The 12,882-nt window shown below is 46.5% G+C and overlaps 2 protein-coding genes across 3 annotated transcripts in view; one reads left to right on the top strand and one right to left on the bottom strand.

Annotated features, from left to right (window-relative positions):
* Ciapin1 (cytokine induced apoptosis inhibitor 1) overlaps positions 1-12,066 on the bottom strand; it is a 14,503-nt gene extending 2,437 nt beyond the window's left edge. Inside the window, exons 1-7 of one of the 2 annotated variants that reach the window (XM_021220322.2) lie at positions 11,900-12,066; positions 7,530-7,715; positions 6,979-7,131; positions 5,056-5,132; positions 3,985-4,147; positions 2,185-2,258; positions 879-994 (exon numbers count right to left, since the gene is read on the bottom strand). In XM_021220322.2, the coding sequence (XP_021075981.1) occupies positions 879-994; positions 2,185-2,258; positions 3,985-4,147; positions 5,056-5,132; positions 6,979-7,131; positions 7,530-7,686 (740 nt within the window). In that variant the 5' untranslated portion in view covers positions 7,687-7,715; positions 11,900-12,066. The other variant, XM_021220323.2, reaches the window with a different exon arrangement.
* The window catches only part of Coq9 (coenzyme Q9), a 17,537-nt gene continuing 16,695 nt past the window's right edge, over positions 12,041-12,882 (top strand). Inside the window, exon 1 of the mRNA XM_021220466.2 lies at positions 12,041-12,147. Within this exon, the coding sequence (XP_021076125.1) occupies positions 12,072-12,147 (76 nt within the window). The 5' untranslated portion in view covers positions 12,041-12,071. The remainder of the gene's footprint in view (positions 12,148-12,882) is intronic.

The following is a 12,882-nucleotide window of genomic DNA, read 5'->3' on the forward strand; positions in this document are numbered from 1 at the left end:
AGAGAGACCCCGCCTTTGAAAAAAAAAAAAAAAAAACAAAAAAAAAAAAAAAAAAAAAGTATAGTCTCAAAAAACAAACAAAAAAGTATAAACAAACAAACAAACAAAACCATAAACAAGGAACCATAATAACCACCAGTGGACGAGTAAACAAGCCAAGCCTGTCTGGCACTAGTAGAAATACCAATGCAAAGCTCCCACATTAGGACAGAGTGACACAGGGACCTACTATTTCACTCTTTTCAACCCCCCCCCCCCCAGCACTACATAAACAGCAGCAGTACACAATTGGAAACTGTAGGGTATCAGGTTGACAGATAAACCATCACTCCCACCTCATCCTGAGCCTTAAGGTGCAAAAAGACTGGTAGCATACCTCGGAAGACTTACCCTGAGCAACCTCATCCCTGTAGTAGACACAGGGCTCTGAAACTTAGAACTTTCCCACCCTCAAAAGATAACTAGGCTCCCTTTAATAAAAGTGAATAAATAAATCCACCTAGACACTCAGTAACATGATCAGCTTGTTTTTATTTATTTTAAAAAGTTTTCAAAACAGTCTTGCTATATAGGAGACCCTGCCTCAACCTCCTGTATGCTGGCCTGGAACTCTATGTAGACCATGCTAAGCCTGAGCTCAGAGAGATCTGCTTGCTTCTGCCTCTCAAGTGCTGGGATACCCAGCCAGGATGCTTCCATTTCTTACTCTACACCATGGTGTGTGGGTCTGTGTCATTCTTTAAGGTTCACCTGTTTGGTTCATTCCTCTATATACCTCACATCTCAGAGGGACACCATTTTCAAGAGAATGAGGACAGAGAGATGCTGTGACACCTGGAGAAGGGCCCGGCAGAGCAGACTAGCTCCCCAGCACTTACCAGTTCTTACAGGCCTTCCTTTTTTTCCCTTCCCCACATGAGGGAGCCTTCAGGGAGGCTGGGTCAGGCTTCTTCAAATCCTCTGGGTCTAGCAGCTCATCTGAGTCAATGAGGTCCTGGAGAGTGATGCAAACACTTAGTAACACAGCCACGGTCCCTCCCTCCGATGAAAAGCTGAGCTAAGCCCAGGCTATGAAAGCACAACGCACACACAGTGCATCGGAGAAGCAACCCCCACTGTGAGCTAGGCCACAGGCTGAGGAGGCTAACGGTCCGAGGGGGCGGATAGAGAGTGTGAGTATGTTTTCATGGGGAGGGTGGGAACAGGTAAAACGAAGAGAAACATTATATTTATTTCAATATATGACTAGTCGTGGGAATAAAATACAGTCAAAGGAAGTAAAACATTTTCCATAAAACTTGAGAGGAAAAAAGCAAACGTGTAACATGAAGACAGTTATGTCTATAAGCTCTGAGAACATAAACCATGACTTATTTTGCTCACCACTCTTGCCTGAATAGTAAAGGTGCAGAAACAATTTCTTTGTGTTTGTTTATTTTTCTCTGTTTTTTTCAAGACGGGGATTCTCTGTGTAGCCCTGGCTATCTTAGAACTCTATTTGTAGACCAGGCTGACCTTGAACTCAGATCTGTCTGCCTCTGCCTTTCAAATGCTAGCATTAAATGTGTATTCTACCACCCAGCTTAATTTCTTAAAAACAGGGCAGATCAAAGGTGCAAACACTGGGTGTAAGACAGTGAGCATTCAATGCTTTGCCTAGACAGAGGTCAGCTTCTTTCCTGGTTTATATGTCTACAAGAATCTTTACTATTTCACATAAACGGAAAACAAGAAAATCTGTTGAGGGGAAAGAGATACTAAAAAACAATGAAATTTAAACTCCTACTAGGAAGGAATGTCCTAATCAAAGACATCAACATCAGATACAACTACAATGCAGGGCCTTAAACACATTAGTACCTGAAAATCTAAAAGGTCACTTTCAGGGCTGGAAACATGGCTCAGTGGTTAAAAGTGCTTGCTGCTCTTGCAGAGGATGTGGGTTTGGTTTTGAATACCCACACAGCAGCTAATGACTACCTGCAACTCAACTCCAGTTCCAGAGCATCTGACATTCTCTTCTGGCCTCCGAGAGCACCAGGCATGCATATAGTGCCCATATACACATACAGATAGACATTCATACACATAAAATTAAACAAAATTTAAGGTCACTTTTCACTGCAAGGCATGGGGGGTGCGTGGGTGGGAGGACCCGGTCAGGTGACCACAGGGGCGACTCACCACGCTGTCATCCTCCATGTCATTGGCTGAGAGGGTCCAGAGCTTGGCAGCAGCAGGATCCACAACAGGCTTCACTGAGTCAAACAATAAAAGGAAAAGAACTCTTTAAACTGTCAGAAGCAAACCACAAGCAGCCCGGCACCTGTGGAGGCCAGCAGAGTGACTGACCAGACTGAGGAGGCAGGAGGGGAGGCTGGGCACTCAGCTCCACTACGACCCAAAGGCACAGCCTTCACGCAGTAAAGGAAGTCTGCGTTCCTTACTTGTTTGCTTTCAGCTAGGCATTCCACCAGCACTCCCATCATCTCACCTAAGTGCGTGCTGAGAACCTGGTGAGGTACCCCACTGTCTTAGTCGGGGTTTCTATTCCTGCACAAACATCATGACCAAGAAGCAAGCTGGGGAGGAAAAGGGTTTATTCGGCTTACATTTCCATACTGCTGTTGATCACCAAAGGATGCAGGACTGGAACTCAAGCAGGTCAGGAAGCAGGAGCTGATGCAGAGGCCATGGAGGGATGTTCTTTACTGGCTTGCTTGCTTCCCCTGGCTTGCTCAGCCTGCTCTCTTATAGAACCCAAGACTACCAGCCCAGAGATGGCACCACCCACAAGGGGACCTCCCCCCTTGATCACTAATTGAGAAAATGCCTTACAGCTGGATCTCGTGGAGGCATTTCCCCAACTGAAGCTCCTTTCTCTGTGATAACTCCAGCTGTGTCAAGTTGGCACAAAACTAGCCAGTACACCCACCTAGTTTTATTGCTGTGGTTATTTGGGGCTACAACATCCATTCTATGCTGCCTGCCTTTTCCTTGCTACTGGAATCTAACACCCTACAACACGGGTTATAGCACTCCCTCTGCCTACGCTAAGTGTTTAGAGTGTCAAATGAGAAAAGTATCAACAACTTCATAAGTGGCTAACATTTAGCCTCACTTAAGCCTGTTATAGAAGACGCTGATGGCCAGATAACACAATGATAGGACATTTTCCATCTAGGTCAGGACACGAAGAATCTGTGAGCCTCAGTGCTGGGCATTAGAGGGGCAGATCTTAGGTAAGGCCTTTTGGGTAAGCACCCACCAGAGGCTGTCACTGCCACAGCTGGATACTCACAACATCCATAAGATCAATTACTCATCTAAGCTATCCCAACCCTCCAGGACCTACAAAATCAAAGGTCCAAGTATTCCCCAAGGCCAGGCTTGAGAACGTAAGACTCTAATTCCTGCCACTCAGAGGGCAGAGAAGTAAGGACTGTAAACTGAGGTCACAGGACTCCATCAAGATTAAAGCTAGACAGCAAGAGTGCAGTGTGGATATGCCAGCAAACTTGCCAGATTTCTGCATCCCTCACAGCCAGACACAACTCAAACATGACAACTGAGACGGGAAAACAGTAACAGGCAGAATGAGCAGTGTTTGCACACAGACATGCACACAATTTTTTAGGCAGAAGAAACACAGGTTTTGTGTTTAAGCATTTAAACAGGACGCATCCTGGAGGATGTTCCACCAAAATCAGACCAACAAGTCCCGTGATTACAGCTCTGACGGAACATTAAAATAATATCCACAGGGGATGCAGCAAGGGAGCAACGATGTGCATGAAAAGGTCGTGACAAAAACCTCTTTTCTGTGTGAGTGTTATATATGAAAATGCTATCACTGTTGTGAAGTCTCCTGAGGGCAAACCCATCCTACCAGGGCCTGAGAGACTTCATCAACTGAACAAATGACTCAGGCCTCCCCAGCACGCTCCCCGCCACACACAGAAAAGTATCCCCAGCTGGTCTCACCTGAAGACGACTTCTTGTTGGGCAGCTTTAGCTGGCTAGAAGAACCCACTTCAAAGTTTGGCTTCTTGCCAGTGACAAGGACTGAGCGCAGGCTGTCACTGTGGTAGCCCAGGTGCTCCTGCATGGACTGCACCTCCTCAGGGCTTAGGGCCTCCCGCTGCAACTGCAATTGAAGACATCCCACGAATCAGTGCACGCTCCTGCAGTCACTGTTTCACCAAGCCAGCCACACGGCTAGCCTGGGCCACATCCAACAGTGAGTCTCTGTCCCAACAAGAGAATTTAAAGGCCTGAGTCACAGTTAAAAGACAAAAGCAGGAATATAACAATACAGCTGTCACTGACTAATACTTCTTCCAAACCAAGGAAATGCTAATATTTAAAAAAATTTTTTTTAAATAATTTTTAAGATTTTTCTTATTTTATTTATATGAGTGCACTGTAGCTGACTTCAGACACACCAGAAGAGGGTGTCAGATTTCATTACGGGTGGTTGTAAGCCACCATGTGGTTGCTGGGATTTGAACTCAGGACCTTCAGTAGAGCAGTCGGTGCTCTTACCCGCTGAGCCATCTCGCCAGCCCATATTTTAAAATTTAATTTCTAGAAAATATGGAACTACAAATGCCTCTCTTAGCTTGAACATATCTCTCTACTCAACTGTCATAAATGCAAACCCCCTTCCACAGTCTCGTCCCCACCAAAGATCTAAGGGACAATACTCCATCGAGGCCTAAGAGCTGTATGCACTGAGACGGACAGAAGCAGTCAGTCGCTGTCCTGCCTGCAGCACAGCAACCACTGTTTAACAGTTCTAAGAAGAGCAGTGTGAGCCACCTTCAGAAGGGATCTGTTCCCAAGGCTTGCATTTCAAAGCATCCTGTCTCTCTCTCTCTCTCTCTCTCTCTCTCTCTCTCTCTCTCTCTCTCTCTCTGGCAGCAAGTGTCACATGACTTCCTAGTTCCGCACAGTACCTATCACCTCGCTTGCCCCAGGATTACTGACGAACACTCTGTAGGTTTGGGTCACCCAAGGTTTACATACCTAACAAGGATGGATCGACACACTTACCTCTTTTATTTCCACGAGGCCAGAAAGAGTCAGGGCTGAACACAGCTTAGAGGCCGTCTTCATTTTGTCATTGTTAACTGTCAAGGAAAACCTCCATCAATGGCTCCATATGTCAAAGTTGGGAAAACTCTAAGGTTCTACCCTGTGTGAGTCAGCAGGCTCTCAAACAGGAAACATTTACTTTGTTTAATGTACATATAGTTTAGTGATAACATTTTACCTTGAAAAATCTTTTGGTGGTTCAAAGCACTCTTTTTTTTTTTTTTTTAAATTAATTTTATATGAGTACACTGTCGCTGTCTTAAGGCACTCCAGAAGAGAGCATTAGATCCCATTACAGATGGTTGTGAGCCACCATGTGGTTGCTGGGAATTGAACTCAAGACCTCTGAAGAGCAGTCAGTGCTCCTAACCGCTGAGCCATCTCTCCAGCCCCCAAGTATTCTTATTTAGGCTAGTACAGGTCATAATTCCATTGTCTGCTTCTTGGAAACCCCTCCCAAAGGTTGTTAGATAATGAATAAAGTTATAAACTGTGAAGTACACAGAAACCTAAGTACAGTCTCTCACCATTTATGACTCAAGGTTTAAATTTCCAGCAAGAACAGGCTGGCAAGATGGCTCAGTGGTTATAAGCACACACAGCCCTTACAGAGGATGAGAATTTAGCTCCCAGCACCCACATCAGAAGGCTCACAACAACCTTAACTCTAGCTCCAGGGCGGGGGTTGTAGTACCATGAAAGACAGCTTGGTTCCTGGTTGAGCTTAGAAACCCCGGTGACTCTAAAGGGGTAGAAGGCGTTTGGCCCCGCTCCCAGGGAACCAGGCTCTTGGCATGAGGCCTCAGTCACGTAAGAACAACGCCCCAACCCCCTCCACATGTAGTCCCTGTGGTCACGTAGGCTCAAGACAGAGCTCCTTTTAATGAGGTATGTAAAGGCCTTGAGGACTTAGCTAATAAACTCTCCTTCCCAGATGCTCCTCCCTACACAAGACACCCTAAGAAAAGTGGGGTGCTGTTTTACTCATCTACCACGGGGGAGCACTGAGAAGGCTTCTGCCTAAGGAGCAGCCAGCGGTTCCCAGGCCCTCACACTGTGCTCCCCCCACCCACCCTCACTCCTGAAGCGGGGTCCTGCGGCTTCCCCATAGCCTGGCACCCATCCAGCAATGGCATGGGGTATGCACAGTCAAACTCCCACGTCCTGCCTCTCTAGTCCTGCAGAGCAGACCCCACTAACTGTACAGGGGGTCCAATACCTCTGGCCTCCTACACTCATGTTCACGTATACCTACAGACAGACAGACAGACAAGAAAGCTTGTATCTGCCATAGACATCACAAGGTCACAGCTATAGCTACACAATACATTTTTATTTACTCTGAAATACTTCCATTTCTATTATTTTACTGTTTCTGATGGAATATTTCTAACATCTTGATTGAATTCAGTGAAGAAAAAAAAAAGCTAGAAACCTAGGATTAACAATTCTGACAGTTACACTACTGAGCCTAAAGGCTTTAGTTCCTGGATTAGTTCTAGCTTGGAATTCTCGAGATAGTTTAAGCTTCTCACATATTATTCTTTATTCTCAGGATCCCAGCCATTGCTTTAAAACTCTGTATTCTGGAATAACCACAGATTCACGGGAAGTTGCTATGTGTGCTCCTCCTTAAAGCTGGAATGTTCTGTCAGAAACATGACAAGATGAACCTTTCATCTGGTGATAGATCCAGCCATTTTAGGTGGCAAGTTCCTTCTGTTTATGATGTAGTAGGCCAACCAAAGAGCACATCTTTTCAGCTCTGTTGCCTCAGCCTCCAGCATCTGCCCCTGAGAAAGTACCTCAGTCTCAGGGAGACAGCGTGCGTGCACAGACTCGGCTGTGTTAAACTTTCACCTTCTGAGCACCACCCCTTACCTTCAGTTGTCTCCACCGGTTCTTTCAGAAAAAGACACCCCCCTGGCCGGAGGACCCGGGCCATCTCGGCCAGAGCCTCAGCACTGTGCAGAGAGGTGCTTCCCGGGACTACACCCGACAGAATGACATCGAAGCTGGACTCCTTATGAGCAGCTGAAAAGAAGAATCAACAGTCTCCTAAGCTGAGAAGCAATCTCCCAGCCCTCCTCTCAAGCTCCCACAGGACACAGGCATCACCCAGGAGAATGACCCTACATAGCTAATATTAAGCCACTGATACTAGCAAAGAGCATTAAGACTCTTCTGCTCTGTATCTTACTGATTCTTAACCTCAGTAAGACGAGGAAGAAATGAAAAAGAAGCTCTTTAGAATGGGAATAGACTCCAAAACACAAGAGCTTTCAGGAATTCCCAACTGCATGCTCAGGTTCACTATACTTCATTTGAAAAGAAATGGGGTGGCCCCAAACAAAATCCAAGTATCAGGAACTACAGACCAGCACTCCCATCCAAACACTTCTCACCCTGCGGTAGGACAGGTAGAAACTCACACTGCAACAGCTGGGTGATGTTTTCCATGAATACTTGGCCCTCGCTGCCAGTTAACTCTTGCAGTCTATCCACCAGTTTTTTTAGGGCTTCCTCAGGAGATGACTTGTCCCAGAACACTGCCACAAGCTGGCCAGGGGAGATCCCAAACCCCTCCATTCTTGCCGTGCTGCTGGACCTAAATGTTACTGGCAAAAGAAACAAGACGGGACAAAAAGCAGTGTAACCCGAGGGCCCTCAACAGGTATGATAAGTCACAGCTCCTCCAACAACCTCCCACTAAGGAGGACTTTACAAAGCTTGTGACCCTAAGAGCCTGACTGAACTAGAGCCTCAGGCTTCAGAAACCCAACAGTGCCTGACATAACAGGTAGACATGACTGAGAGTCAAGACAAGGGGATTAGCATCAAGTAAGAAGGGTGGAGACGGGAAGATTATTTCATCTTTGAGATAATTCAGTTTGAGCTGGCTATAAAACAAGTAGGGCATTCATCAGCACAAGGACTCAGCAAGGAAGGCAGTAAGTTGGCAGACAACCTAACCACAGCTACCTTTTTTAAAAATTTGCTTTAATTTGCAAACCGAACACTTCTTTTTCATTACTTATAAAAATTCAACTCCACTGAATCTGTAGTAACCACTGCTGCCTTCAACATTTAACCTTAGCCAACTTTTTTTTTTTTTTAAATTTATTTATTTATTATATGTAAGTACTCTGTAGTCGTCTTCAGACACTCCAGACCTTCGGAAGAGCAGTCGGGTGCTCTTACCCACGGAGCCATCTCACTAGCCCAGCCAACTTCTTTAAAGCACCTTTTATACATACATCACCTCAAATGGCCCTCAGTCTGATATTAGGTCACTCCCAATGTACAGGTAAAGAACTGTGTCAGCCAACACTGTACACACATAATATGATGTAAAACAAAAACTGCGATTAGAATTCAAACCTATGTTTTAATTATGAAGACTCCCTGCCCCGGGTCACCTTTCTCTTCCACTTGATATGCAGTACACAATGCTTACAGAGAAGGAGGTCAAGGGATACCTCTGTTTAGCTCCTCCCTCCTTAAACATTAATGCTCCCAAGTTTCTAGCTTCAAGTGAAACAAAGATGCAGTGGTAGGAGGTTCCCACCAAACACTTCTGACTTCTGCAGAGATAGCCAACTCTTGACCAGGGATACCACCACACTCCCAGATGGGATTTAAGTAACATGCATTACAGTTTCCTTCTGTAAAAACATTCATGGGGGGAGAGGGGGGGAGGGGGGTAGAAGAACGGATCAGCAAGTAAAGACACTTGTCAAACTTGATGATCTGAATTCAGTCTTCATGAGCACATATGGAGCCAGAGAATTAACTTCTATGACAGCCACTCCTGCAGGTACAGCACAGGAGGGCACATACACAAAAATAAAATGTAATTAAAAAAAAAATCCATTTCATTTTTAAGTTACTTTTTTTGGGAGGAGTCCGAGCCTCAGATAGCTCAGGCTGGTCTTGAACTTCTGATCATGCCTCTTTGAATTCACAAGTACTAGGGTTACAGTTATGCAACATCACATTTAGCTTGAAAAAAAAAATGTTCAAATAATTCCTCTGTGCCTAAAACCCATGACCTTTCACCAGTCACCTTTGACTACACAGTGCTTTGTCATGTAAGAGATAATTTACTAGTAGTTTTAATTTCTTCAGCAAAACTGAACTCCTTATCTAGCTAGTTTCAAAATCTGGCTTCCATTCCAAAGTGACTCTTTCCTTATTGTATTTCCAACCACACCGTCTGTTCAGTTTCTTCATGTGAACATCAGCTGTGTGCTACTCTGACTCAGCAAAAAGCTGAAGTAAAAGGATGCCACGTGGTTATCAGACAGACAGGATTTTTTAGTTGTTTAGTTTTGGATTTTAAATCCCTAAGAAATACAGGATCAGGAATGAATGTTTTTAAGCTTTTAATTGTCACATGGTGTTGAGAAAGAATCTTTGTAAATCTTTAAGTTGGGTAACTTGGAATCAATCTCACATTTAAGAACTGTCTGGGTAGGAAGATAGTAAAAATACTGTTTCCTTAGGCATAGGACTACGACAAGTCAGCTTTTCTGCGTCTCTTCTCTCTTCCCATCAATAAACAGGAATAGTAACTAGCCTCATATTCTTAAGACTGACTAAGAAACCCTGGGACAGTAAGTCCTGTCTTAAAGCACTCTACAGAGGCTGGGACACAGAGGTCAATGAATAATGTTCATCAAAGGACACAGGTCCACCACTTCTTTGTTTCCAACAGTCTTGATTAACACCTTCCTCTTCCTCCTCCTTAATGATGCTTGTAAGGAAAATATGCAAAGTTCCCCTTTCATCCTTAGGTCCTCACAGGAGAGAGAGCCTTGCCTTTGACATCCCTATACCAGTGGGATTGTGTCAAGAAATTATTAAATAACACGTTCGGCTTCCCATAACAAGAGGGACCTCATGAGTAGATTAAACCTTAAACCGCACCCTCCATCAAAACACACACACCTACAGCTTCTAGTCAGCATTTCCTTAATAGACAATGTTCTTTTAAGCTCTAGAAGTATAACAATGTTCATCTGTTTTGTTTGTTTGCTTTTGTTAATCTATTTAAAACAAAACAAACAAACAAAAAGCACATGGTAGCTCACAACCATGATCAGACGCCCTCTTCTGGAGTGTCTGAAGACAGCTACAGTGTACTTACATATAATAAATAAATATTTAAACAAATGAACAAACAACAACAAACCAAAACAAACCCAAAATGATTTAAAAAGAAACCCCAGTGCCTAAGCCAGCACACTGAGGGGCTGTGACTCAGGGCTGCTTCACAACTAAAGAGGTGAAGTAGAAGTCAATGTCACATAACTATCACATAACTGACCTTGTTTGTTACTCTCCTCCAACTGACATCATCAACCCATGGCTTTTTAAAAATGTTACTACCGGGTGAACAGGCATTTGCTTTAAATACTAGTACTCCTGAGACAAAGGCAGGCAGATCTCTTGGAGTCTGAGGCCAGTCTGCTAAGATACCAGCAGGCAGTAAGAGCAGTGCCTCTGAGAGTAACTTCTGGAGGTGGGTTTACTTATCTTTAAGGCACCTAAGAAGCATGATCTTAGGCTTGGGGTCCCATTTAAGGTGGCAGAGAGGCTGGGTGATGACTCCGTGGTAGCAGGTCCAGCTGATTAGGGATAGGGGCACAGTTCAGTGGTATGTGCTTAACCTAGCATGACCTGGGTTCAGACTTCAATACCACAAAGCCAAACAAACACCAACCAAATAGCCAAGAATGCCGGAGCCAGCGTGTAACCCTAGCTCTCTCAGGAGACTGATGAGGGAGCATGAGTTCTGAGGACAGTGTGGGCTCCTCGATGAAACTCTTCTCTCAAAAACCACTATCAGGGCTCGGGGAAGGGCGAGGCTATGCTTCGCAAGCATAAGGAGTTTGAGCCCCAGAACCCACATAGGAAACCTTGGTGTGTGGGCTACCAAGATGATTCAGTGGGTTAGGGGTGCATGTATGTGTATATATACATACATATATATATGTATGTATGTATGTATATATGTGTACATACATATATTTTAAAAGCTCGTGTGCCCAAGTTTGTAATCCAGCCTTAACTGGTAAGCTTCAGGCCAACTAGAGGCCCTGCGACAAAGAAGGTGGCCACCGATGGATGAAAAACCAAGTTGTCCTCTGGCCTCCACACACATGCATACGCACCTACACATACATGTTCCCTCCATGACCGTGACACTAAACATACACCGTTTACTTCTAGCGAACATCAAGCCGTCCCTGCTGGAGCAGGCGAGGCAGTCCGCTCTGCTCTGAAGACCCGCAGCTTGGACTCAGGCACGCCAGGCGCCGAGAAACGAACTTCTCCCGACCTTGCAAACGGCTCGTGATCGTTAGCTCACAGGACCACACCCTGACACAGGGGCAACTCTCCAGGACAAAAGCCTGGGTGGCTCCTTCTAGAAACAAGCATCCTAGGACATAAATGCCGGGCTCGAATGGACAACCTGTGGCTCCAGGTTCTCCCCACCTTGGGTGCTTTCCGCCAAGTGCCCTGGAGGAGACTCAAGGTCACGACCGACGGCTAGGAGTAAACTGGCGGTCCCAATGCCAGCTCCCGGGTTTCACGCGGAAAGAGACGGCGGACGTGCCCCGGCGTCCAGCACGCCGCGTGCAGGGCCCCGGCCGCCGCGGCCCCTCACCCCGGCTTCCCCAAGGCGTGACAATGACGGCGCCGGGAGCCGAAGCGAGAGTACGGGAGACCAGAGTGGGCCCCCGAGGAGGGCCGTTAAGCCCGGCCAGATGCTCGAGCCGTCCCCGAGCGTCCTCACCTTCCTCCTACCCCGAAAACCAGCTCCGCGGGCGCCGGCTTCTCGTTCCGGTCTCTCGCGAGAAGAAGCCGCACAGCACCTAGAGTCCCAGAGAGCCGACGCGGCCCCGCTGACGGCGTGACGCTGCCCGGCGCGTCGCCGCCCTCAGCGTGCGTGCGTGCCCACTTCCAAGATGGCGGCGACGGCAGCCGTGTCTGGTGTCCTCGGCCGCTTGGGCTGGAGGCTCCTGCAGCTGCGGTGCCTGCCCGGTGAGGTGACAGCCAGCCGAGCCGGGGCGCGAGGGGGCAAAGCGGGAAGGAGGCGCAGGGCGGATCTGGGCTTGGCGTGGGATGACAGAGGCTCTGGTCGGGTCTAGCAAGGTGAAGGGCATCGGCGTGGAGCCGCTGGAGTCGCGAGCTGGAAAAAGCCACTTAAGGGTTTCAGTCGCCGGACTTGAGCTGTGAGGGGGCAAAAGCCGCGGGGCAGTTCTGTCACCCCGGTTCCCCAGAGGTAGTGGAGCTTCAGAGAGGGCTTGGTGTGCCCAAGGTCACACAGAGCTCGTCCGTTGTGAAGCGGTCTCAACTCCGTCGCCGTAGGCGCTGTGCCAGCCTTGCTGGAGAAACCGACCCAGCAGCCCCAGAGTCAAGTTATTGCCACACCACGTCACTAAGCTGGTGACATTCGTCATTTGCTGCCATATGCCCTGTATTTTTATGTCCACAGTCATAGTAGACATTTACTTTTAGAAACTTTGTGTGCTGTCATTAAGTGGAAAAGCAAAAATCGATGTCCGTATGTAGAATCTTTCTGCACTGACACAGTAACAAAAAAATATGCAACTAAAATCTCCGTGAGCCGCAGAGATTTCGCAGCCGTACTTTGGGGGCTCCTCACTTCAAATTTTGTGGTCCTTTTCTCCATTTTCTGTGCATATAGCAAATGCTGTTTTTATGCATGATGTTCTGTGTTCCTTTTCTTTTCTTTTTTTTTTTTTTTTTTTTTTT

This window comes from Mus pahari, chromosome 20 (genome assembly GCF_900095145.1).
Source record: "Mus pahari chromosome 20, PAHARI_EIJ_v1.1, whole genome shotgun sequence".
NCBI classification, from domain to species: Eukaryota; Metazoa; Chordata; class Mammalia; order Rodentia; family Muridae; genus Mus; species Mus pahari.